Below are 27,529 nucleotides of genomic sequence, written 5' to 3' on the forward strand. Positions count from 1 at the left end.
ACTGTAAATGAGAGAATACCCTTCTCATCACTCTGATGCTGTAAACAATGAATGCTTCACAAGAACCATTAATTCTTCCCCGTGCTTTCGCAAGAGCAGAGCTTTCTTGCACAGTCTGCAGAACCACAGCTCCACTGTAAAATAAAAGGAACCTCCTAAGAGGAATCCACTGAAGAAGCAATGGAGGAAAAGCAAGTATCCCAGCCCCAGGAAGTTTACCACAAGGGAGTGCAGTGGCACAGTACTTGAGCAGCAGCTGAATCCTTCTGTGGGCCATTGGCAGCAGCCACCACAGCGAGGGAAGGAGCTGGGTTTGCTCACCAGGAGGGCCTGCAGAACACCTGCAGCTTCCTCTCCACCCTGCCAGCAAGGTCTCACCTGTGGTTTCCCATGTAATAATCTGTGCACTGAACCTTCACACGCCACGGCTCCGAGGCCAGATCAAAGGCTGGATAGCTCAGGTCCAGGGAATAAGGACCTTCCTCTAACTTTGTGAGTGACTGGTTTTGAAGTCTAGGCACTGTGACTGTCACTCACAGAACCAAAGGCGGTAAACCACAAGTAAAGAAAATAACTCTGAAAAGAGTTTCAGATTACAAACCAGATCACCAGGCTCACTGAGTGGGGACTTTTACTACAGCAATTTCATGCAGTTTAAAACATAAATGTCCAAAATAAGGTCTACCTCAGGCTCGTAGCACATGTACTTAATCATGTTAAATGTCTGTGTGGTAAGAAACCACAATTTTCAAGCTAGGTCTGTTACCAAAAATCCTCTGAAAACACTGGGAAAAATAAGACTCCCTCAACACTCAGCTTTTTACTGTTAGGTAGTAAGGCATTACTTTATTCTTGGCCAAGAGGTGTGTGCAGCTGACAGTTTGAGCTTCTGTGCTGGCACAGATACAAAACTTCCTCACTTATTTATACATTTTTAGCAAAGAAAGGAATTGTTCCAAGTTACACAATTCTCTTCATTAATTAGTATTCTATCCTCTCTTGGTTTCATGCTCTTTATGCTAATTTCATCCACATTTTTTTAGCCCTTTTATCATGTTTTTCTATGGACTCTAGAGATCTGATCACCACAGTATGGGACTCTAGAAATAGAACAACAACAATCGGTGACCCCGAGGTGATAGTTGGTAGAAGATAAGACAGACAAGAGCTGCAAGAGATCATAGCCTTTGGGTCAGGGAGCTGTGAAAGAGTATGGCCTTTGAGTCATGGGGAAATACATGTGTTGTACTTGAAGTATTGTACTTGAATATCTGTACAACTGTTAACAAGCAAAAGGGGGAAATATAGTAGAGGAAATGCATTGTATTTGAATATCTGTGCATAGGCTTTGCCCCAGAGGTCCTGGTTGCCCTTGATAGGCTGCAGCTGCAATTCCCTTAATTGGGCTGCAGCTGTGACCAATGAAGATAACTGGGATAAAAGGGGGCGGGTTGGCCAACCTGGGAGCCCTAGACTGTGAAGGTGCCGCATGCAGAAGAAGGAGTCTGTGCTGTGAAGATCTGCAGCCGTGAGAACACAGCGTGGAGGTATGGACTTTAGATAACAACAGTATGGGACCTCTAAAAGTAGAGCAGCAACATTTTTCTCAGATAACAAGTCCCCAGTTTTTCAGGCATTAATCCCCTCTCTATCTTCTGGTTACTTCAGTGTCCTTGAAGGGCCACACACTTAAGATCCCAATTGTCCAATCTTTAGTTCCCTTTGGCTCTGTTTATTGAAGTGTGTCAGGTTTGTTTTAGCGAACTTAAGGTTTCACTGATTTAAGGATCGCAGTAAGAGTCTGTGAAGAAAACTAGTGCTGGCTAGAAGCAGGCATTGCTTACAGTTCATGAAAACAGTTAATTAAAAATTTGTTAAGAAACATATGACTTTCAACAGTTCAATACTAACAATGTTCTATTCAAACAGTTTTGATTTTTCACTGTAGCAGAGTTAGTCAATTCTCTGCATGACGTGTCTCTGTTTTCCTCTTACGTCTTTTTAGGGACTTTTGAAAGGGGCATGCCAACACTTGTCTTCAGTACAAGAGGCAGATATGAACTTGGCTTTAGTAACTTACGTAAAATGCTTTTATTTCGCTTTGCTTCGTGGCACGTATGTTCAAGCGTCAGGGTGAGTATCCCGCTGTAACTAATGGTTTCGTTAACTCTAGGTTACAGGTTGGAAAATTCTTACCCTGGCGGCTCCCTGGCTGCAGCTGTGTGGGGATGGGCGCCGTCCCAGTCCCGCGGCCATACCAGCAAAGCCCCTGACAGCCGCGCCGAATGCCGAGGGGCGGGGCCGGCCAGCGGCGGCGGGCGATTGGCTGAGGCGCCCCTAGCGGGGCGGGCCGGCAGCCGCGATCAAGCCGCGCATTGGCTCTCGCCTCAGTTGGGTACTTCCGATTGGCGCAGCTCGCTGCCCATCTCCCTCGCCCTCACACGCTCCTCGGCGGCTCCGCTCGGCCGTGCCGGGCCGCGCGCGCAGCGCCGTGATTGGCCGGCGCGGCACGAGCTGCGGCACCTGCTCCCGCACCCCCGGGTAGCGGCGGGGGCGCCGTGCGCGTGCGCGCCCGGGGATGCGCCGGGACCAGCGGCCGGGCCCGGCTCCGGCTCCCGCCGCCGGTAACCGCCCGCCGCGGGCCGGGCAGCGCCGGGACCGCCGCCGGTAACCGCCCGCCGCGGGCCGGGCAGCGCCGGGACCGCCGCCGATAAACGCCCGCCGTGGGAGGAGCGGCGTCGCGGTGCTTGGTAACCAGGCCGGGGGAAGCGGCGGCCGCCCTGCCCCGCCGTGGCGGCGGGAGGTGCGTGTGGGTCCCGGGGGCGCGCGGAGGGGAGGGGAGGGTGGCTGCCCTGCTCCGCCTCGCTCTCCTCCATCCCCGGGGGCGGCGGCGGCGGCCGCGGGTCCCGAGGGTGGCGTGGGGAGCTGGGTGAAGGCGCCGCCGGGGAGGGTCCGGGAGCTCGCCCCGTCCCCGAAGCGGCGTGGCGGCCTTCTTTCTCCCTTGGCGGTATCCCCCAAAGCAGGTTCGTGTTGGGTGCTGCAGAAGGCCGGGTGGCCGTTTGGCCCTAAGGTCTGTTTGTTTAAAATCGGGAAATGAGGTCGTCCTGAAGGGTTTAGTGGAGCTCGCTCTAGCAGCAGAATAGCTCGAGGCGCCTGCGGGAGTGCAGCATTGCGGCTGGAGCACCTGCTGAACTCCACGTTCGGCATCCATGCCAGCGCAGCGTGCTCAGCATCGCAGGCAAAGGGAGGCAGGTACAGTTTTCATACCCAATAAAGGAAAAATTTCTAGTTGTGTAAGTGTTCTTGCATGTGTTTCATGGAGCAGTTACAGCTGAATGTTGTCTTCTGTCAGGTTGATGCCAATGTAGGAGAACGGGGAGGAATCAAGCAGCTCATGGGTACAGGTAGAAAAAGTGGTGTGTGAAAACATCCTCCACTTTTTGTGGCCCTGGATGGAATTGATATTTGGCCCTGTGAAAAGCCCATGTGTTGCTACTGGATGCAGGAGCTTTGGACTTCAGAGTGAGAACAGCTGTCTTATTATTGCCTTTCTGCTTGAGAATCTGGAACTCCCAGAGTTACATGGTAAAGGCATGACCATTTTAAAAGTCCAGATCAATGTTAGTAATCTGGAAGATCCCGGCCTCTCAGTTAGTTCTGTGGCAGTTGGAATAATGATGCCAATAACTTACTGGCATGTACACAGTGCGCGGAACAGCGTGGTACAGAGGTGCAAAGGTGGACACGTCTGCACCATGCAACCCAAATCAAATCATTTGGGTGGGAAGGGATGCCAGGAGGTCTCTCCTGACCTGCTGCTCACAACAGGGGCAGCCCTGAGGCTGGTCCAGCTTGCTTAAAGATTTTTTCTGGACAGTCTTGGAAAACCCCGGGGACTGAGGCAAGGCAGCCTGTATCGGTGCTTGCCTGCCCTTGTGGGGAGAAACATTGTGATACCCAGTCAGATCATGCTTACAGCTTATGCCCTTGTCTTTTATAGATGCTAGTCTGTGTCTCAGGAAGAGCAGCTTGTTACTTTAGGTGCAATGTTGTGCTGATGTTGCAGCACCGTTGCTGGTCCCTGGAGCATGCTTTGCAATAGTACTGCTGGCTTAAATGTCCTGCTGATGTGCAGCTGTGCCGTGGTTACCCATGGCAGAAAGTGACCAAGTTATGCAAAATGTATGTTTAAAATTACAGTCTGAACTTAGGTACATTGACCAGACTGCTAGTAAAGATGTCTGGTGTTTTGTGAGAGCCCCAGGCTCTTCCAGTTTGCTTTGTTTTGCTGAGGAAGTGATAACAGTGAGCCTCCTTTTGGCTTATTTTCATTGCTGCCTTGAAAATAGAGTAAGAAAAGTTTCTCATGGTCTTCATGTGTTAATTAGGAAAATTCAGTAGGTTTTAAAGATAATTAAATGTGTAGTGTGAACTTCTGTTTTGAGATCAGAATCTCATTGGCTTAGCTGAAAGATTCATTTTGTATTCTAAGACTTTAGTGTGGCAAATTGATAAAAATGCAAGATGTCATGGGCTGGTTAAAACCATGTTTGCCTGGCAGCTGAGTGATAACTGTAATTGGTCTTGATAACGCATTTCTGGGATTATTTTAAAAGTATATCAAAAGGTCGAAGGTTAAAATGCGCCTTCTTGAAGGAAGAAGTAAGAGATCCAATTGAAAGTTGAAGGAAATGAGGCAAGTCCTAGGTAGGATCAGGGGGTAATGATAACATTCAGTGGGAACAAAGTGAAATCATCAGAAATTTTGGAAGGGAGCTGTTTGGAAAGGTGAGTACTAGTGTGTCTCTTGGATGCCCATGTTAGTCTGTGTATGGCACAGAAGTGAATGGGGCTAATTGCAGTAAAATGACAGCTGTGTAAGTGCAAAGCATTTTGGATCATACACAAACACCTGGATGTACTGGAAGAGGAAGCTGTACCCCTCATTCTGCATCAGGAGAAGCAGAGACCACGTGCATGACGAGCTAGCAAAGGTAAGGTAGGCAAGCTGTATGCTAAAAAAGCAGGTCTGATACTTGGTTAGTGTTTAACTCTTTAGCTAGGAGCTGAGGAGCCCAGAAGGTATTGATATGGAATTCTTTGAGTGCTTGTCCTAATATGGTGGTTAAGGACCAAGAAAATGGGGTTGGTAAAACTGAGACTCCTCAGACAAAGGTGTTCAAAAATACACCCTAAGATTAAATGTTCACCTCTGATAAACTCAGTGACTTTAAATCTTCAGGGCGAGATTGTTTTAAGTTCTAGCACTGCTAAGGAGGTCTATGAACTAACAATATCTCTAGTTTTAACCTAAAAATAATAAAAAAAAGGCAAACGCAAAACACTAGTGAAATTTGCAGATGACTATTGAAATGTATCACCTAAGGAACACAGGCTTGCCATCTTCAAGCAAGGTTGTGAAGTCCCACAGAGAACAGCAGGAATTGTGGATAGTAGTGGGGGAGAAAATAAAGAATGGTAACATGATTAATGTAGTTTTGTGGAAAATAGGTGTTAGTCCCAAAAAAAGCTTTTAATTATTTCCTAGTGTTGACATAGTACTGGTGTGTGAACCAGTTCTTTATGGTAATCTTGTGGTTTATGTCTGTCCTGGCTCTACTTATAATCAGTGCAGTTAATGTTAAATTAATAGATGGTAAAAGAAATAAAGCCCTGATACTGTTTGATCTCTATATGTGTTGCTTGATTTTTAACACTTGCAAGTGTTAAAAAATGAATGATCAAGTAATTATTGGTGCAGTTCCAGTGTTTGAATAGCTTACCACATTTGATAAAGCCAGGAAGAAGGAAGGAAAGAAAGAGACTCAGACTTTGAGTATAAGATGGTATCTAGAATTGCTGGGACATTAAGAGTTGTAGTGGTAAACAATCTAATCTCTAGGGAGTGATGCTGTATCTGAGAGGGTGGCTGCTCTCTCAGGTGCAAAAGGCACCTCAGCACCTGAGCTTTGAATACAAGTTGTAGTGCCTGCAAGTAATGCAAGGCTTGAACATGTCTTAAAATAGCAAAATAAATAGCAGCAGTTGTTTAAGCTTACTGTGAATATAAATTAGTAAGAAACAAGTGATAAATACCTGTGCAGAGGTGTCTAGAATCTGTCTTCATACTGTTTACCAATTCAGACAAAAATAATCTTAAAAAACAGCATTTTTTGCAAGACCTTTGAGGAAACTTGCGTAGGCATTTTTGACACTGCGCTTCCTCAAACCACTGGCTGCTCTGACATAAAATTGGATTTGTCTCTCTTCCAGATGTGAAGCCAAAAATACTGGGCAACAATCATTTCACAGCAGATCAGATTGAGAGGCTGGGGCAATTGTCTGCTATTGACATTCATTCTTCTACAGCTGGAAGATTTTCAGGTTTCCCTGAAATTAGGAAGGTATTTGCATTTAAGCTTAAACTCTTGCTCTATCTAACTTAAACTTGGAAATTACTGGATAATAATTTGGAACAGAAAATGTTTTCTGAAACTATCTTACACTGTCTTGTGGCACTTAGAGCTGGAGCCAGGACACACTCTGCACTCGTCTAAACGTAGTCATTGGAAGTAGGGGCAAATGCAATTCTGGCAGCAGATAATAATGCATTCTAAATCTATTATTTAATTTTTCCTAATGAAAGGGATGTTAGTTATTGCTGCATTATAGAGACTGATTGATTTTAATTACTTGTTCAGGTTGTTTATGAATGAGGAAAATAAAAGCAGTCTTGCTTAGTTGTTAGAAAGCATACATATTGCAGTTAGATTCATGCTAGGTTTGGCCAGGGAAAGGAACAGGCTATGAGCACTTCCATAGGGAAAACAGGAGGGGGAAGTGAGTCTGAGTCAGGGCTCAGTAATAAAAAAAACTTTAAAAAAAGCAATTTAAGACAAAATTATAGTGACAACACTTTTTGGTAGTTATTTCTCATTATTGTAATGGTTTTTTTCTCTTTTAGATAAAGTCTGGGGTAAAATTGAAATAATACTGGTAATATCATTGAAATTATATTTAAATTCTGAAACTTTCAATTCTGCAGATAACCAAGATGCACTTCCAGTGGGACTGGCTGTGCTTGGGTGTCCTGATAATTAGCTCAGTGACTGCAGGAATGGAAAACGAAGAAAATCTGGATGCAGATGTTGAAGTGGAGAATTTTGACAAGCAGTCCCAAGAAGCTGATGTTGACAGAGATAAATCTTCTCTAGAGGTAAGATGACACAAGTCTCTAGTTCAAGCTGCTTAAGTACGAGATGCATAGTTATAACTAGAGCAAGTTAATCTGGGTTTGACAACTGAGTGCGTCTCAGGTATGGTAGTCTGAGTTTTTCACTTGCTATATGTGACATGTAGGGCAAACTTAAACAATGACTCTCTTATGCCCTAGTGTAAAATCTCCTGGCTGTGGTCAGTAGTCATGAAAAAGGTTTTTCTTCAATCTAGGTACAGAACCTGTTGTTGCAAGTCCTAACATGACACTTGTAAAGTAGTAAATGGAAGGCACCTTCGTCTTGCTGAGACTGTCTTTAGAACAGTTTTTTGACTTCATCAGTCACAGCTGCCTTTTGACAGTCTTTATTATAAGAGAATCTGCATGCTGTTCTTCAAAATAGATGTAGGAAACAGATGGCAAAACAGAAGAATGGAAAACATACAAAGAGAGCAACATGGAGAAGCAGGTTTGGTGCAGGTTCAGAAAAGTTTTTGGCGTTTTGTTTCACAGAAGATGTAACAAAGCTTTAGTTATGAGCTTTGAACAGAGGAAGCAACTTTGAAAGTTCAGAGATATGAAACTGCTCGGTGTTGGAGGGATGCACACAAACTCTTGAAATGTGGCTGGGGAGAAGTGGTTTTGTGCTGCTAGGTATTTGTCATGAACAGTATCTGTTGTTCTGCCTGGGTGGATTACTTCTGGAGGTAGGAGAGTGTATTTCAGTTGTAATTGATGTTGGGATGTGTATCTGTACATATCTCTTAGGTTGTGTACCAGACTCCAAAGCCCACTGGGGAAGTGTATTTTACAGAAACCTTTGATGAAGGATTGTCGGGGTAAGTTGATGGCTTAAAATGATACACTTGTACTTTCAGCAGTTTCACTTACACTGGCAGGACTTATTTTGTATTCGTTTTTCTGCTACTATCATTATAAAAATTATTTTTATGGGGATTAGAATTGGGAAGACTATTAAGGCTTGCTCCAAATACATCATAATGTTAAGGTGGACACTTAACATTTCAGATATATTACTCTGTCTGTTTTAAGGAAGCTTTTAATAAACTCTGGATTTGTGGACCTTAAGAAAAATAATCTAAAGAGTTGGGTTTTACTAGCTGAGAGGTCAAGTTCCGTTACATTTCAGTGGCAAACTCTTTCTTTCCACATGATCTTAGGTTTGTGTCAGTTCTAAATGTTAAGTGCAAAAGCAGCACCTGTGATGACAGAAAAAAATATTAGATAGAAGAGGTGATAATGGTTGTTAAAAAAACCAACCAAATAAACCACTGAAATGCTTGATTAATAGATGCAAAGGTTTAACTGGGTACTTGAATGATGTCTTTCATCCAAGTTTCTAGGTTTTTTGAGAACTGTTCCAAGATTAGTTTGTCTTCCTACTAAATCTCATGTTCAAAGTTTTAGCTAAAATGCCTGGGATTTTTGGTCTAGCTTTGCATAATTTACATAAGACCAAGGAGTATGAAAGAAAGATTGATGAGAAAGCAAGCAGCAAGCTGCCTTTCTTCCCTGAAGTGTGGAAAAGACTATATATAAACTGACTAGGTAAGAACAGAGTAGCTTTTCTGAGAAGGGGCCTTGAGTTTTTTTTCACGTGGCTTGTAGAGGTGTTTCATGTCCTCACTGGTCTCTCTCCTGGTAGGCCGAGGATCTAGTTTGCTATTTATACTGTGAAGCTTTTCCAGCATCTCTGTTCACAGTGAGCAAATGTGACTGCAATGCAAGCAGAAAAGAGAAAGTATTCATCCTTGAATCACTCTATGCAGAGGGAAGTTCAGAAAGAATGAGAACAGAACTTGTTTGCAGAATCAATTGTTAGCATGTGTTCTTGTGGCTGATAGAATAAAGAGTTCAGCATATTCCTGTGCATGGCTCCAGACAGAGCTGCTGTCTGTGCAGATGAGGGGGGACTGCCCTTTGCTTTGTTCCCTCTCCAGAGGAGCACCTTGTGTGGGGACTGTGCCCATCCTGTGATAGCCTTGATGAGATGGCCAAGGGTGTCTTGCTCACAGAATCCAGATCAGGCCTGTGTGTGCCCTGTCGGGTCTCCTGTGTGCAGTACACTTGGCATCTTGCATTTGTCCCTTTTGTCCTCTGCTCTGTGTGGGTACTGGTACTGTCAGATCACGTTAAGGTTCATGTGGCTGATTGCTTTTTCTTTCCTATTGAAAGGTGTTATTTCCTCTATTGAAGGTATTATACTTGAAACTTGCTATTTTCAGTACTTTTTTTACATTAAATGCATATTATGTTCTGCCAAACTGAACTTGTATACAAAACTGAAGTTTATTCAGAATTAAGTAATTCAGGAATTTCATTACTTTAGGCTTTCAATTGTCTGCTCATTTACATATTTAGGAAGTATTTTGAAATGTTTTATTAGACTATTCTCCCTTACTTTTTCTTTGCATGTTCTTAGAGCTACATGCAGTTGCATGATGCTGACTCAAAATCAGTATTACAGGTTCACAGCCTAGAAACAAAAGCTTTTTTCCTTTGTTTGTTAAATAATACAGCTTTGCCTAGATAGATCAATAACCAGTACAATTTTTTAGGTGGGTGTTGTCTGTAACTCTGAAAGAAGACATGGATGATAATGTTGCTAAATATGATGGTAAGCAACTTTAATATTTACCTCCACTGTGTAGTTTATCATGTTCTTTTCCCTTTTGAGAAATAATTATTTCTTTGAAAAATAACACTGAAACTTGTCTTTGAATATATAGATGGCATAGGTCAAAACTGTTAGTTTGTATAATGACTGTTATCCTGGAATTGTTAAATGTTGCTCATTGGGTCATTTAGTGTGAAGATAACTTCTTATTTTTAGCATTCCAACAATGTATTGCCATGGATGATACCAGAATACTCTTTGGAAACTGAATATTTAATCCTGTTTGTTTAGAACTGTCTTCTCTGAAATCCTGTGAGAGACATACCACTTCAATTAAAGTTATTAAATAGTTTTCTAAAGCATTGTGTTCCTTTTTGCTCCATCTGTCCTACTAGTGATTCATGGATTGCTCTCTTGGTATAGCCTCTGAAACAAGAAAATTTAAACAGCATATTTTTTTAAATTCTTTTTTAGCTTGCCTGTGCTTGTATGTAGGGCTCTTCAGTGGTTCTTGTGCAATTTAGTCTTAGAGTAGCTAAAACCAAATTTGGAAAGCAATAATGAAAACCTTGTACTGATGGTTTAATCATTGCAGTTTGCACTTGTGATGTCCTAGTCTAGAATTGGCTGCTTACAATTTTGGCAGGTGCCTGATCTGTGGCAATGGTTTTGCAACCTGAGTTTTATTTCATTCAAGAGGGAGTGAGGAGAAGAGAAAAAAGTTTCTACTACAACAGCAAAGTATTTGCTACTGTTATGTCAAATGAAAACAATTATGTTAGTAGAAAGCAAGTGTAACTTGCAGAACAGAGTAGAACTGATGATTCTAAATTTAGTGGTTACCAGAAATATTTGGTAAAATGAAGAAGTTGCAGGGGAGACAGCCACACAGATGAGATGTTTGTGAGAAATGAGGTCTCTCTGATTACTTGGCTTCATATTAGATACAAAAATTGTCTTTCATGTCAGAACACTCTTAGTTGCTTCAAGTCAGGAAATTCAACATTTAATAAAGTCTGTGATAAAGATGCATTTCTTAACTACTTTGCAATTTTTTTTTTCCAGTCTTGTTGTTTTGCCTTGCATTATTGTTTGGCCTTAGTTTCCAGGAGGGAGCACTACTGAAGAGGATAGAATTCTCCTCCTTCCTGTCTATGAGCCTAGAAGAAACTAGGAATTTGGTACTAACTTGAGTATCTGCCCTTTCTTAACAACTTTGACTAATCACACTTCGGCTGGCTAAAATAAATCACTGTTTCATTGGCACATCACAGTTTATGAATCTTGTCTAAATTACGTGCTGAGGAACTCCTGATGTTTTCTTGTTTTTTGCATTGACACAGGCATTCTTCAGAATTACAGTGGATTGTCAAAGTAGGATATTTTGTGCTGTGTGCTTTCCTGGAAAAAAACCCCAGTGAATCTTGTCCTGTTAGTCTCTGAGAAAATGTAACTGCCCTCCTAGAAAAAAATGCTGTTCTTTGGATATTGGACATGGGTGTATTTATACCAAACTTGGAGAATGTTCTGTTTTCAAAGCTGTAGGCTTGTTTTGGACCAAATCTGGTAATTCCTGGAAAGACTTTGGGGAGGAGGGAACCTCATCTAGCCTGTGATTAGATTTGATTCGAGAGATTTTAATTTTATGTAAGCAGAAAAAAGTACTGATGCAGGTCTTCAGCTTTACACAGTGCTCTGTGACTCATGTCTTTTATGTGATGATGGTAGAAGTAAATTTAAAATCTGGAGAAATATTTTGTTCCTCAAAATGGCCATTGTAGGATACCGCAGCCTAAAGATACAGATCTACAGTAATAAAGTTTACTTATAGGTTTTGGTGAATTTGAGAATAACAGGAAATAACATCTTTGACATCAGATGCCAACATTTCTGCCCTATTTTGACAGCTAGGCTTTATTTGTTACTGACTCTTTACTTTGAGCGAGGCTGTGATTTGTTTATTCAGACTGCATTTTTTCAAAGACTTTGTGCGTGTGTGTTTTAGGAAGATGGGAAGTAGAAGAGCTGAAGGAAAATGCGATGCCTGGAGACAGAGGATTAGTGTTAAAATCAGTGGCCAAGTATCATGCAATATCAGCAATGCTAACAAAAGCATTTGTTTTTGATGATAAACCTTTGATTGTTCAGTAAGTATTCCTTCAGATTTTTTATTTGGTATTTATTACTAAGGTAAAACATTTTGCTAACATACAAGTGTTTTGACAGTAGGTACTAATGTGCAGTCTGAATATATTCATAATTAGACCTGCAGATGAGCAGTTATTTCATATTTTTCTGCTACTCAAAGTTTTTCTCACTTTCTCTTTGCCCAGATACGAAGTCAATTTTCAAAAAGGCATTGACTGTGGTGGTGCATATATTAAACTTCTCTCCAGTAGCAATGACTTGAATCTGGTATGTCCTCTTGCTTAATATTTGCCATCAGTTGTTCATGGGAGGGACAGCTTGGTTCTGCATGGGTGGTGTCTGATATGCAGGACAGAGGACGTCTGTGTACATGTAGTATGACTTGGTGAATTAATAGAAGGCAGAGGATCTTAACTCATAACTTGTGCAACAATTTTACTGCTCAGCACATGCATATTACTGTGTATTCCAAACACAGAAAACATAGATAGTTTCAAGATGCTGACATAACTTTGTAATGCACCATACTCTGAAGGAGAACTATATCTGATATTTTCAGGGTTGTTTGTTGCTGTTACTTGATGTAGAGAGAAAAAGGTACTAATTAAACACTAGATGTTAATATCCTGGGGTTTATCTTTATTGAAAAAGAAAATAGTTATGAAGAACAGTAACTAGTTCCCTTCCATCTTTTAGTGTAGTGTTTGTCGAGGGGAAGAGATACTTCGTGTTTTGATTTGTAACAGGCATTCCTACTTAACATAAGCATGAAGTGTAAATATAAATGTCTTCATCTTCCTTGAAGAGACTGAGATTCCATTCCCTGGAAATAGAGAACTCCAGAGGACTTGAATTCCTTTCATGATTTACCCTACCACTTTTCATTTACCTTTTACAGAGAGGTGACTATGCTCTGCACCAAGAAAAAGAAGGACCAAAAGTGACATAATAAAATGTCCAGTATATCACATGCTCAGCTTTCTTGCTTCTACAGGAGTACTTTTTTGACAAAACACCTTACACAATTATGTTTGGACCAGATAAGTGTGGAGAAGATTACAAGCTACACTTTATCTTCAGACATAAGAATCCTAAAACTGGAGAATATGATGAAAAGCATGCTCAACGTCCTGATGTAGACCTGAAAAAATTCTATTTGGACAAGAAGACACATCTATATACTCTTGGTATTGTTCAAATCTTTAAAATGGAATTTCAGTTCTTATATTGGAAAGGAGAGATTAAAAATGTGATTTTGTCTGCTGAAGCTTTGTAACTGAGTCCTTGTTTGTTGGTAATAGCTTGTTAATTCTGAGTGGTGGTTGCTTAATGGTTTGGGTTAAAGGGTTTAATGACAGGGCTTAACTGCAGGACATAAAGCAGCTTTCAGATGCTACTGCTTAATATTCAGATACAGGAAAAACTTAGCAGCCTTGACTAACTTTTACTAAGAAATGCCCTCAGTAATTATTATAATAAAACTGTTGTTACTGGGAAAGATAGTAAAGTGTACAACTGCCCAATGTTTTGGGAAGGTGTCAGAAGAATTCAGTTAAATCTCTTTTTACATGTTAAGAGTTCTCCCCAACCCCTGCATCTGAAGCAGTGTGCACAAACAGGTCAGCACAGACTCTGAAGTGAATGGGCATGGGCTGGTTTTAATTCATGGGACAGCTCTTCTTGTACCAGTGAACTGTACAGAGAAATACGAGTTAATTTTTATCCCCTTTTTCTGACTTTTGAGGAAGAACAGCAGTCAGAGAATTGGGCTAACGCATGGCATGCTGCAAATCCAGCCAAATTGACTGTACTTAGGAGCTTGCCCTGAGTAGTAATAAAGAAGGCATGTTAAAGTGCTGTGCCATAGGAAAATAATTTAGTGGTTTCTAAAATAGATTGCTGTAGTATGCCGCAGCAAACTTACACTTTTAGATAGTGGGAGTCTCATAAGAAAGGAATGCATGCATTCCTGTATTTGGATTGTTTGTTAGAAATTATGAATCAAGGTCCTTAAACTTGAATTGCATTTATTGTGTTGTACTTGTTCAAAGAGACTCCATAGAGCTATGTGATTCCAGTGCATTTATGTGACTGTTAACAGGTGTTTAAAAATTAGTTCTTTGTCTTTTATCTAAAGGTGATATGGGAGTTTCATTTTTGCATTTATGGATATTTTAATGCTGTTGAAAATTTCAGGGCCATCATTAGCTATTATCGAACTGTTACAGGACTGTTATTGTGGTTTTCTTAACCTGTTTTTAGAAAACTGTCATAAAAGTAGAGTAGTAATTATTTTTACTTAGTAATCTTCATTATGTAAATGGGCAGTTGAATCTGCTATTTAACCAGTGAGCACACTTAGAGTTGCTTATTAGGAATAGATCAGGATGCATCTGGGTACTGAGTGTGACAGTGCTCAGTTCTTGATCTTGGCTTCTCAGTTCCTCACACTTGCTGACATCCAGGAAATCCTCTTCAAATGTGTAAGCTCTTGCAGTGTGGCATTTGAGGAAAATGGCTTAGAGAGGTTAGAACCTGATAGAAAACGCTGGTTTGATCCTTGTGCTATGTTACTGGTACAGTTCTTGTGTTCCCATGCTTTCAAGTGTGAGGTTATAATTGAGTAGCAGAGATGGCTTCTGGGATTCTTTTTTCACTGCCTGTGCTTTTGAAGTAGAACCCCAGAATTTTGGCCAAGTTGGTAGGTTTTTGAAAAATCTCTTAGAATGTGTTTGGGTGTGTTTCAGCAATTGAATTTTCTTCAAATTTAATCTCTGGGGACCTGATGCTGGTCCTGTATCCCCTCAAGGGCCATGTTTTGTGTCCAGATGCAGTGCCTGAGGGAGGAGTTGGTCTCCTCTGCTAGTGAGGATCCTGTTTGCTGTTATTTGACTGAGTCTTTGCTTATTCTGTAGTTTTGGTTAAAGGTATCTGTAAAACCCAATGGCTGCCTTATTTCTTCAATATAAATGTCTTCAATTTAGTGCTAAAACCAGATGATACGTTTGAAATATTGATCGACCAAACGGTTGTCAGTAAAGGAAGTCTTCTTGAGAATATGGTTCCTCCAGTAAATCCTTCCAAAGAAATAGACGATCCTACTGATAAAAAGCCTGATGATTGGGATGAGAGACCAAAAATACCTGATCCAAATGCTGTCAAACCAGATGACTGGTAAGGAGAACATTTCCATTTTTACAATGTCTTCTACATGCAGGTTGTTTACTTGAAAGATTTGACTGGTTTTATTTTGAGGTTTGCTAATGACAATTGGAATACATTTCACTAGAAGCACTGAAGTTTGAGAACATATTTGAGGTGGGCATAAGGAAACAAATAAAATCATTATTTGCTGGTTTTGTGCCCTGCATGGTTGCAAGTAGTAACTAAGCTTGCTACACATGAATAAGAAGTTTTTTTTCTACCTTATAGTCCTAATTTACAATGAATTTCTACTTCTGTGTGAGGTACTGTTCTTATGGCAACTCAGGAAGAATAGGGAAACCTCAATGGGAAGACTTGACTGACACCTGCCACTTGATGCCAGCAATTTGTGGACTAAGTAGCACTATAAAACAATGTCAATATAATCCAGATATTTCTAAGCAGATAATTGTATGGGTAATGCTCATGATCAGCAAGTCTAATTCTGTCGTGTTTTTGCGAATCATCCCTTTGCCAGTTGCAGTCCTCTGAACAGAGCATTGGTCCCAAGCCAGGCTGCTGTATTTTCTAACATAAGTCTGTCATTGAAGGGATGAAGATGAACCTGCCAAAATAGAAGATCCTGATGCTGTTAAGCCTGAGGGGTGGCTTGATGATGAACCACAGTATGTTCCAGACCCTAATGCAAAAAAACCAAAGGACTGGTAAGTGCAGATTGGTGTTTTGCAGATAAGACTGTTCATTGTGGCGGATCATTAGTTGTGGAAGTCAGTTCAAATCTTATTGTCTCTTGAGGTAGTAAGTTGGAATGTGTAAGGAATGGCCAAATACTTGTTGGTGTGGGGGTCTGCTTCTATAAAAACATCAACTTGTCATTGCCTTTTGTTTTCTGAAGATACATAAGTGATAACAGAATATGAAGGTCCCCTTTGAAAGAATTGGCTACAGTTTAAGTTGATAACTTAAAATCATAATGTAAGTCTTGAAGGGATCTCTAAGCATCCTGGGTAGGAGTCTTTCAAGCTGTCTGCAGAGGCAGTCATGTCATTGAAGGCAGAAATGCTGTGGTAGTTATAAACATGTGACCTTTAAGTAAAAATGTGTAGCACCCCTTAAAAAAGTATTTACACTGTTGGGTGAAGTTCTTTGAGCTGGTCAGAGTTCTGAGGTTGTTAGAACAATACACATAGACCTAACTTCAGACTGCCAGTGTTTGATACCTGGCTGATGTTGAAGCAGTTGTTTGGAATTGTTTTTCCCCCTAGGGATGAAGAAATGGATGGGGAGTGGGAAGCCCCTCAGATCCGTAATGCCAAATGTGAGACTGCACCTGGTTGTGGAGAGTGGGTGCGTCCCATGAAGAATAACCCCAAGTATAAAGGGAAATGGAGAGCACCTATGATAGACAATCCTAACTATCAGGTAATAGGCCAATTGTTGGTTGTGGCTAAAAGATACAGAGTCAGCAGAGCAAGCAAGTCCAAGTACTATATTTACTTAGGCTTTTCTGCAGTGCATTTATATTTTGGAATTAGTCTGAATACCCTCACTAATTTGAGGTTTTTTTGCTTTTAAATTACTTTTTTTTCCTTGAAGTGTACTGGGAAACAGTAATGCTTCTTGTATTAAAACAACTTAGCTGCTTAAAGTTGCCCTTTGTACAATTTTCATTGATACCATTTATTCAGTATGGTCTTCAGAACTGTATTCTGAATTACATTAGGGTTTTAAATTTGAGTCTGTTGAATTAGTCTTTTTTTTTTAATATTAACAAATGAGGCCTTTCAGCAAGCAGATTGCCTTACTAGTTCAAGGAAGCTTCAATTTTGGATAATTGAAGTCCTGTCCTCCCCTCCAAATATAAGAGGTAATCAACTGGATATTAAAGAGAGTTGCTTTGTATTAGTTATGGGAGTACTTGAAATTGATGTCTCAGAGGGTAAGATCCTAAGCAGGTTTGCAAACAGAATTGGCTTTAATTTGCACAGGTACCATAAGGCTGAATTTTCCTTTCCTAACATTTTCTCTAATGCTTCTGGTTAGAGTCAGTTATTACTGTAACCTCTACAGTAAAAAAGAAAAAATTATTTAGGAGGTCTTCCCTAAGCCATGAAAATTGAGACCCATTTGCTGAAATCCTACAGGCTATTTCCAGTTCTCTCTTAGATTAAAGTCTACTGCTTGTCCTTTTAAAGAAAAGTTCTTAGTATTTGGAAATCTCTTTCAGAAGTTGTTCCTTTGGTGAGTTATAGGATGTGATTGTTTGTTTCTATTAACAGGGAATCTGGAGCCCTCGGAAAATACCAAACCCAGACTATTTTGAAGATCTTCACCCATTCAAGATGACTGCTGTCAGTGCTATTGGTTTAGAACTCTGGTCTATGACATCTGATATCTACTTTGATAACTTCATCATCTGTTCAGAAAAAGAAGTAGCAGATCGCTGGGCAGCAGATAGCTGGGGCTTGAAGAAATTAGTAGCAAGTGCTAATGAGGTATAAACTTTGCTATGTTCTTGATAGTAGAAAGTAGTAAGGAAGCTGTGCTGTTGGAGGAATTTTCTGTCCATGCTGACAGAGTATTAATTGGTCTGCAGTTAATAATTTTGCTGAGTAACTGATGGGTTTTCTGTCTTGTAGTTTGGCCTCTTACCTTTCCCAGGTGAATATGTTCTTGAGGTTAAAAGGGTACTGCATTTTACTTAAACACCTAGTGAGAAATTGACTTCCTCTGAAGCCTTCTGCTGTTGACAGTGATATTAGAAATCCAGTACCTGACAGCAAGTGAAAGAATGAAGGCTGAGTTAGTTATATTCCAAGTAACTCCTGCCCCTTGCCCCCTGTTTTCCCTTAGAGTTAAATCCATGATATGTATTCATTCTTTTGATGCTTCCTTCCCATGAGGAATGAATAGTCTAGTGTTGGTTTCTGTTCAGTCACTTTAGGCCTTTGGCTGTTGAGGTGTGTGTTTCTGTGTGTGCATGCACATTTTGTTTGTGTCCAAGTGCACTGTGACAGCTTTGCTCTCTGCTTCCCTGTGCTGTGGGCTGGATCTGCCCTGCCCTATGGGATCATGGGCCCTGCCTGCACTCCTGTCTCTGTTTAACAGGCCTCTGTTCTCTTGGATTCCATGGCAACAGCAGCCTACTGTTCTGGGGAGAAACAATGGGCTGGTGGCCAATGTGGCCACTTCCTTAGAGCTGCTGTTTGTCAGAGTGAGCAAGTAGCAGCAGCATATCTGTCCATGCAGGCAGCAAAGCTGTCTCTTCAGACAACCTTGCCCTTTGCCAAAATAATGGGGTTGTGTCTGAACCTGTATCCATACCTGTACGCACAATGGCAAAAGAAATTCCTTTGAGTCCCCTTGTTGCGTTGTGCCTCTCCAACTTCCTTAGTTGCTGATGCACCTCTTACAGAGGTGCACCAGGCACTTGCCTGAGAGTCTCTATAAATCAGAGCTGTACTGGGAGGAGAGCTTACTCCCTGAATAATTGGCTCTCAATGGAGAGAAGGTCATAGTACAAGTGGAGCCAGCATTTCTCCTCAGGACCTGCTGCCCTCAGGCTCTTGATGCTTTGGGAGCTTTCAGCTGAGTTGGTGCAGTGTGCAGGTATTACTTTACAAAGCTGAGTTGTGGCTGGTCTGGTGTGTTTTGAGTTCTACATCTGTTCCTTCTTACTCAACACCTGCCACTTACTTGCAATTTGTAGAGTTGTTGCTTTACCAGTACTGAAATGCATTATTGCTGTAGTCATTAAAAAGCAAAGGTAAAGAAGGGTTTTGGACAATATAAATGTATACAGTACACTTCATAAACTTATTTAAGTGTGGAGAGGGATATAAATGCAGTTCTTTTAATTTAATTTTTTTTTTAAAACACAGCCTGGTATGTTTAGTCAGTTGGTGACTGCTGCAGAAGAACACCCATGGCTCTGGGTTCTTTACATCTTGACTTTAGCTCTCCCTGTTGGTCTAACTGTGTTGTTCTGCTGGCCAGGAAAGGTTAGTGAAATTTACTATATTTTTATTTGCTTTTATTCTTAATACTTTATTTGGAAACTCTTGAGCATCTGTGCAATAATGTGCCCTTTTAATATGCCATTGGTATGACTTAGCTTACAGTGCCTGTTTAATTCTTAACTGGAGTTGAAATGTAAATAGATTTTTCATTTGTTGTAGAAATCAGATGAATATATTGCCTTCAAAAAGCCTGATGTATCTAAGCAAATTACAAAGGGAAAACTAAAAGAAGAGATGGAGGAGTTTGAAGATGATGAACTAGAAGAGGAAAAAGAAAATGAAGATACTGATGAAGATGGTAAGATGAGTAAGAGTGTGTCAGCTTGCAGTTGGGTTAAAGACATGAATAGAGCTAGTTCATGGATTGCATTGCCAATAATCACAATCTGTTCTCTTAGACTATGTGACATGTGCCTTGCTCTGAGCCTTTTTTTGTCTTTGCTAACTTGCGGGGAGTGGCATCCTGTGGCTAATAGGTCTGATAAATATACTCAGACAGTAAGGCTCTACTCATTATTTCTTCACTTCCAAGAAATAAACATGCTTCCAACACCTTTTTTTTCATGTTGGTGGGCAGTGATACATATGTTGTCACTTCTAAATATTTCAAAATATTTCATATATTAAATATATTTTAATTATTCAGATATAAGTACCTGAAGCAGTTCAAGTCACTTTATTCTTTAATGTGTGTCTGGAATAGCTTTAAGTCTTCTAACGTAAACCTGCTTACACCTCTCTGGGAGGCTTTTACTATTCTGTTGGTCACTGATTTGAGTTATTCTTGTTAAAACTTGAAAATACAGTAGGCTTGAAATACTGAAGTGTGCAGCTTCCTTCATGTTGCTTTTTAGCGACCTATTTGCACACCTGCAGAGGTGTGTCCTGCTGCCCAGGGAGAAATTGATGGCTCAGTAGGTTGAGCTGTACTCCAGCATCCAAGGATAAAATCATCCCATGTTACTGTATCAAAGACTACTGGCTGCTACTCAGCTATAGCTTTGAGGTGCTGTTAGCATTTCCCTGAGTCTATATAGAGAATAAAAATCAAAGCACCTGACTTGCAATGTGTTACCTTGACTTTGATGAGAAAATTTTTAGCTGCAGAGTTCTGTAAGTTTCTGCCTCTTAGTTCAGTCTTCCTTGGTGAGAACCAAGTAAGTGACAAGGGACTAGCATGGATAGAGACATAGCAGACATTCATGTTTTGGTGGGGTCTTTGTCTTGGTGCTGACATCACTTTGTATTGCTGACTGAAATTTGGTGGGTTTTGTCTTTGCACCATGTTCCATGAGTGTAGATGGCTTCTGTGTGTACAGAAGACATCCCTCATCATCAGCAGTTCCCATGCCATTGCTGACAGAATTGAGTACGTGTTTGCCACACCAAACTTAGTCCATTTGCCTTGCTATAGGAGAGCCTTATCAAGGCACTTAATTATTCTGGTAATGCTATGTATATTCTTAAAATTAAATACCTACATTAACATAGCTACATTAAATTGTAGGTATGTGATTTCAGTGTTGTATCTTCCTACATTTGCCTTTTAATCTTACTCTACTCCACCTGTTCTTTGCTCCTGGATTGCAGACTCTGTTTTATTCTACCCAGTCTTGATGCAAATCACAGTTTGTACGTAACATGCTGCAGTTGTAAGGCTGCCATTCCTCAGTTCCAATATTCAGTTAATTTATTGAATTACAACACATCACTTAATAAATAATACCCTAAAATGTGTGTTTCAATGTTAGAAATAAGGCCCGGGCAATTGCAGAGGAACACTGTTCAGCTCCTACAGCTTTCTTAAATTGTACTTGGAACAGCTGTTCATGGTGTTGCAAAGGTAGGTTCTATTTTAGACTGTTATTTTCAGTTACTAAACAGAACACAGAGTAAAACTAACCTAGCTCACTTTTTTGTGACTAATCCAGGGTTTTCAAATCAATTCTAGGCTTCAGAGGGAAGGATTACACTTGGCTGTCATGTCTTCATGGTTTCTGGCTTTAAGAAGAATTGCTTAGCTTCCCTCAGCTTCCTGCCACCTTTTACATTTGCTAGTTGAAATCTTCCCTTTTTTTTTTCTATTGCTCTTTTGCCTCTTTGTGTCAGAAAGCATTAGAGAGTTTGTCTTCTGCCTCCTTTTCCTCATTCTTTTTGCTACAGAGAGAAGAGAAATGGAGGAGACAAAAAGAGAATTTATAAAGGATAATACAGAGAAGATGGGAAGGGAGGCTTCTGTTTCAGGTACTGGCAAAGGGAAGCAATTTGGGCCGGGACTTGCAAGTGGGTCTCTCCTATCTGTTTTCTTCCCTCTGCTTCTGTTGATGGTAGAACTTCAGGCTGGTGGATGCCAGCTTCCCTCAGGTCCAGATGCAAGTTTCCTCTGAGATTTCTCTCTGTGGTATCCATAGTCATAAATATTTTCTACTAGTATCTTTGTCTCCTTAGGTTTTTTACCATTTTTTTATGATTTTGTTTCTTCATAGTCATTACTTCCTCCTCTGATTTTTTTTTTTTTGGAGTTGAAGGCAATGGGGTTTTGAGCTGTGGAATACAGAGTGACTCAATCCACATTGTGTCTTGGGACCATTTAAAAAAGAAAGCAAAAGGAAGTGCAACACAACAGCAAATTTTAGAAACACTTGACAGTTTCTTTAACAGCAGCAACAATGAGTTGCTGGCAGAGTATTTCTTGAAGGGCATTGTCCATGGGCTTTACTGCTTTATTTTGTTCTGTGTTAATTTTCGTGGCATTGTCTATTTGTCTGCTGTGTCTCCTTACTTTCTTTGACCTGTAGCAAGATATTGCAGGAAGTAAAAAAATGTTGCCACAGAATGGAATTTTAGGGGCACAGTCTGAACCTTATTTGTCAAGTTGTACATTTATTTATATGAAATAATGCTTCAATTAGTATATGGTTCAATTTAAAATAATAATTTAAAATAGTACAGTTTTCCAGTTCTGGGTTCTACAGCTTCTGATATCTGAAGTACTTTTTTAGGAAGGTTTTTTCACTTGCATTGAAATTTGCACTTGTGGGAGGAGCTGGATTTGCATCGTTTATGATTTCCAGTCTCTTTATTGGAATATGACCAAAGGCTTTGTGAATTTCTGCCAAGCTCTTCTATTAAGGGCTGATTTTTAGGACTGAGATCTTTGTCTGCATCTTCCTTAAACATGATCCTCGTTATTTGGTCATATTTCTCTGTTTGATAATAGAAAGAGAGACATAGTACACATGAACCAGGTATACTGACATATAGCAAAACTAACTTCTTAGTTCACAACAATTAGTGAAGCTCTGTTTGGCCCAATTTATAGCTATATTGCAGACAAAGTTCTTGGGACTTTTACAGTACAAAGATTGGACTTGCTCAATTTCAGACAGAAGTCTCTAATATTTTAACAAATTAGGTATTTCTAGCTTGTTGTCACCAAGAATGAGGAGAGCGATGTCTGGTATGTGACTACATTCTTAATTGGTCTGGATACTTTTATTTCAGTTTAATTCAGATGCAACAGTAAGAATTTGGTGTGGGTACAGATATTTGGTATTTGTTTCTGGTTTTTTCCTATTTTTTTCACACCTAAGCAGTGCTTATGACTTGTGGGTGTGACCTGACAAGGGCAGAATTGAGCACTACTTGACTGCTGTTTTTAAATAGGCCACTGGCAGGCTGTTAAGCTGCAAAATGCCAATGAATATCCTTTCTGTCAGATTTAAGATTTGTTTACTCTTGATATTATACAGAATACTGGTAGTGCAGTAGTGTAGTGCAAGGTGGACATAGTTTGAATGAGCTGAGGGGAGTACAGTGCTTTTCTGACGAGTTTCTGCATTGCAAAAATGCACAAGAAGGGTGGAAATAAAAAGCTGCTTATCCCTCAAACAAAACAGGATGTCCGAAGAATTCCCTGCTGAAAAGGGCAAGTAACCCTTAGGATGTAGGTGTCTCCCATGCTGCATGACTGGTAAATGCAGTATTTTACTTCCCCATCTAAATCAGAATTTTGTCAGTTGCTCTGTTTTGGACTCTGCTCTCAAAACTGTCCAATACAATAGCTAGTTTTAAAGTAAATCAAGTCCTTTCAAGTCAGTAACAAGTCTGAAGACAGTATGGGCTATTATGACAAGAGGCCAAGTTGGAGCTGTTAAAATTGGTTATTAAATCTGGCAGTTACCACTTTGTACTAATTCATGGGAGTTGTACTCTGTATCCCAGAGATGGTTTTATGGGTTATTGTCAACAAGCAGTTGATTCTAGGACTGAAATTGTCTTATTTCCCTTACTGGTATGCCTGGATGTAGTACATTATAGTAATATAGTTCTGTTCATGAAGTAAAATTAACTTCTTGTGCAGAAGGTGAAGGTGGTGAAGATATTTATGATGATGAAGAAGAAAATGGAGTTCCAGATGGACAAGAAAATCAAGTTCCAGACGGAAGTCAAGAAGGTGATTGGTCAAATAAATCTGAATCAGAAGATGAGGTAAGTTTGCGTTTTTCCCTGCTTTCTCCTTGCCATTGTCTGACATTGTACTTCCAACTAAACTCAGATACCTACAAATGTTTTTCTTCTGTTGAGCCATAAAACAAATTGTGAGGTAGAAATCTGCTTTTCTTTGCATTTGACACGTCAAATGCTCTGCGTAAATACAGGTATGGTATAGAAGTGGTCAGGCAGCTACCTAAATGTGAAATATTTTTACAGGAATGTAGCTTTTAACAGATTATTAAATTAATTGCAAGTCTTGGAAATTTGGATGTTGCAGCAGATTGGTCAGTTTTCATTGTGCTTCTCAACTGATGGAACATGCTTACAACTGAATAGCCTTTTCCCAAGACTTAGAAAAACCTTAAGCTTTTCAGTTACATTTTGGGGTTTTTTATTCCAAAATAAGGTGTTAAGCAAAATGACAATACTGGTTTTGAACACAGCATCTGCAGTTTCATTTTTCATGTGCAGATTAATCCAGTCAGCCAGGTATTCTACAAAATTATTTTCATAAAATATCATTGTATAATGGAATTTATGCTTTTCTTGTTTGTCAGCTACTCATTATTCCTTCATTTAGAAACTGCTTGTGTCTGAAACACTTTAGATCCACCCATTGATCATCTTGTGCTTGTCACTCCTTAAAGGAATCACTGTCCAGGTTAAGGAAGTTGTTTAATATGTAGTGTTAACTTCTTTTCATATACAACTCTTGTAGGAAACTGTACCTTGCATGACGTTGTGTTGTTTCAGCACTGAAAGTCTTTGTTAATGACCCCTCATTCTGTACTTTATCTTGTTCCTGTAAGAAGTTTTCTTTTCCTTGTACACCACATCTGATTTAAGGACAGTTTGCTCTATTTGTAGCTCTCCAAAGGGAACAGTTAAAATGCTTTAAATTCATCTTGCTTCAGAAGTGGAAATTAGCAAAAGGTTCTCTTTAACGAAGTTGGTAAATTAATTTAAAAGTCACTGCTTTTAAACCAGCAAAGACACAGGCAAAACCAAATTTCTGACATCAGTTTAAACAGACAGCTCTCTTTTCTGAATATAGAAATGAAAATTCTCTACCCACTTTATTAATCATTACATTAGTAGTGTGGAAGAAATGTCCCCTCACTTAAGTGCTGCATTTAGTGATAAAAGACTGGGGAATTCAGGAGGAGGAATAACATAGTGTGCCAGTTTCAGTCATTAAAATGAGTTTCAAATGTTAATGCTGAATTTGTTTTTTCCCAGAAGAGAGAAGCTGATGAAGGAATGGGAGATGGTCCGCTGAAATCAGTGCGCAAGAGAAGAGTACGCAAGGACTGAGTTGTTTGCAGCTGCTGTTTGCAGCTCTAGGGACAGTGACGGTAACTGTTGGTGTGCTGCTTCAGTGGGCCTGGACAATTGCTCAGCTTGGATGGGAAAAGGAGGGGCTCAGTGCTGTACAACCTCCTCTTTTAGTTCTCTGTCAGCCATCCCAAACTTCCTCAATTAACCATCCCAAACTTCCTCAATTCCCCTTTTTTAAGGATAAACGCTATCTGTGAAGAGTTAGCTGGTATTTCAAAATCCAAATAAAAGGGAAATTACAAGCTGACCAACTGATTTTTAGGTGAAGATTCTTAAGAAGATTTGAAGTTTCTTAGACATTAGTATTAGTTGGAGATAAACTTATTCTAAATATTTTTTTAAATAAATGCATTACAATACTTTTGTAGCTCTAGCACAAAATAAGCTGTTTACAGTTTCCAGCTTCAAGAAGATGGTAGTATAGATGTAGCATCTATAGCAGTTGACATTGCTATGAGAAAAGGTAGGATTTTCTGTGCAGAGCTAAATGCAATAATTGGTTTTGTATGATCATTTTGTGCTAGGAACGATTTTTATTGTAAATTATTTATTTTAGTTGATCTTGTTACATGGGTGGTCACCTGTTCACTTTAGGCATTGGTTGCAGTAATTTATTTTCAAGATGTATTTTAAAATAGAATACAAGTGGTAATTGATGTGATTTGTTTTACTCTAGAATGCAGGTATAAAATCTGCAGGTCGTATACAGATGATTTTTTCAAACTTTTATAGATCCCATGTTCCAAACCAGAGTGGTATAACCTGTTTATAGAATACTTGCTAAGTGTATATTGTCACCTAAAAATATTTATTAATTCTTGCTTAATATGAAATTTATTAATATAGATAAGAATTTTTGATGGATTAAGTTTTTTACGATGTGAGTAACTTGGGTATTCTCATAGTTTAAATAAACTGCTTATTGTAAAGAAACATTGTTTCATTGAAGTTCAGCTGTATATTAAACAATAAAATTTCAGTCACCAGAAACCTCTTGCTGCTTGGCAGCTGCTTGTAGTAGTAGAATGTGTAAATGCTAGCAAAAGTAGTCCTACATTACAAACAAAGTAGAAATACATTAATGTATAAGGAATCTTAACAGATTGTCTTGTTCCTGTCATAAAAGTTGTCTGCTTTAAAAAGAAGCATTTTCACAGCAGATTCCACAGAAGTCTCTAAGAAATGCTTAACCCTAATGAAGAAGCCACTGTCCTCAAGTGCTTGTTTTGAAGTGTTCAAAAGTTAATTATACTTGACTTCTTTTTGGTGTGAATTACATGGAAATATCTCTAGGTTTTGGTTTAATTTGGGGCTTTTTGTGTCTTTTTTTAAGTTTATTGCAAGTCCTGCCTGTTTATTTAGGGCCTCTATGCAAAAGGTAGGACGTGAAGACTCCAGGTTACCCCTCAGCAGTAGACAGGAGCCCTTAGCAGTGTAGAACCCTGCTGACAGCAGTTCCTGTGAGCTGTCGGGGCTCACTCACTTTTGCATGAATTATATCATTGCGATATTAATTATATCATTTCAGCTCACCTTTTCAATGAGTTATGTCTGAGTCTGATACGAGTCCTTTGGAATTGTCGCAGCATTTGGGTGTCCTGGGGGTCTGGTTGGTTTCTTTGTTTTCTTAGGGGTTTTTGAGGTTTTTTTTCTCTGATGGGTGATGGTTACTATAGTTTCTTTGATGTGATTCAGTTAGTCCAGGATTGGTCACCCCGTGGGGGATGCTCATCTTCCCTTAGGGTCTTGAATTTGAAGTTCCCATAAAATCTTGATTGATGCCCCATCAGCTTTTATCACCTAGAATCTAGAGACAGCATACATCCTTCTGCACATCAGCTTACTTGGATCTAGATTTATGCTGGTCATTAGAGCAGAAATACCAGAGATGTTGAAGATTTAAGGCTCTAAAGGTAGAAAGCCAAGCAAAAGGGCAACCAACCCCTGTCCATTGATGCAATGTAACAATGAGATTTCACACACTTCCTGTGCACTGTCCATTTTTATCTGAGCAGGTATTTCAGGAAACATGGTTCATCTTGCTATCATGGTTGCTTGAAAGATCTTTAAAATAAACAAAATAATAATTTTCAGTTCCAGCATGTCTTGCTATTAAAACTGTCATTTATCTTTGGAACTCTGTAAGTAGCAAGACCTCTACAGCCTGCACTCCCTCTGACTCTGTTGCAGCTTGGTAAAACAGCTCTTACTGAGGATGGCAGATCCCAGACTGAACACTTGATATGCAGGGAAGGCCAAGTAGTACTGAGGCCCTTTGACTGAGTTACAGTTGAAGTTGCTCTTCAGTTGGCATCTACATTCATGAAGGCACAATGAAGTAATAATTGTAGATTCTGTCTAATGTGAGGCTCACTGAAAGTGTAGGACAAAGTAACTTTTCTAACTTGGCTTAGCAGTCTCCCACATGGAGAAGTGCAAGTGTTAACTTGTTTACAACAGTGGATGCAGTCTAGCAGTCCTTTAACAGGAACGTGGACAGAAATTTAA

At 39.9% G+C, this 27,529-nt stretch overlaps 1 protein-coding gene across 5 annotated transcripts; it reads left to right on the top strand.

The window, feature by feature from the left end:
* Positions 1-2,524: 2,524 nt before the first annotated feature.
* CLGN (calmegin) lies at positions 2,525-26,011 on the top strand. 5 transcript variants are annotated; one of them, XM_077176685.1, is made up of 17 exons: positions 2,525-2,803; positions 6,274-6,404; positions 7,046-7,216; positions 7,985-8,055; positions 9,796-9,854; positions 11,860-12,001; positions 12,188-12,269; positions 12,997-13,189; positions 14,987-15,176; positions 15,758-15,871; positions 16,433-16,589; positions 17,447-17,662; positions 19,049-19,168; positions 19,346-19,484; positions 21,350-21,430; positions 23,550-23,677; positions 24,923-26,011. In XM_077176685.1, the coding sequence occupies exons 3-17, from the start codon at positions 7,055-7,057 to the stop codon at positions 24,995-24,997; spliced, it is 1,929 nt and encodes a 642-aa protein (XP_077032800.1). In that variant the 5' UTR covers positions 2,525-2,803; positions 6,274-6,404; positions 7,046-7,054; the 3' UTR covers positions 24,998-26,011. The 5 variants fall into 5 exon arrangements, with proteins under 5 accessions (XP_077032800.1, XP_054489634.2, XP_077032797.1 ...); XM_054633659.2 differs by lacking the exon at positions 6,274-6,404; XM_077176682.1 differs by lacking the exon at positions 2,525-2,803 and having other exon boundaries at positions 24,926-26,011.
* Positions 26,012-27,529: the final 1,518 nt, after the last annotated feature.

Source organism: Agelaius phoeniceus, chromosome 4 (genome assembly GCF_051311805.1).
Source record: "Agelaius phoeniceus isolate bAgePho1 chromosome 4, bAgePho1.hap1, whole genome shotgun sequence".
In the NCBI taxonomy this organism is placed as follows: domain Eukaryota; kingdom Metazoa; phylum Chordata; class Aves; order Passeriformes; family Icteridae; genus Agelaius; species Agelaius phoeniceus.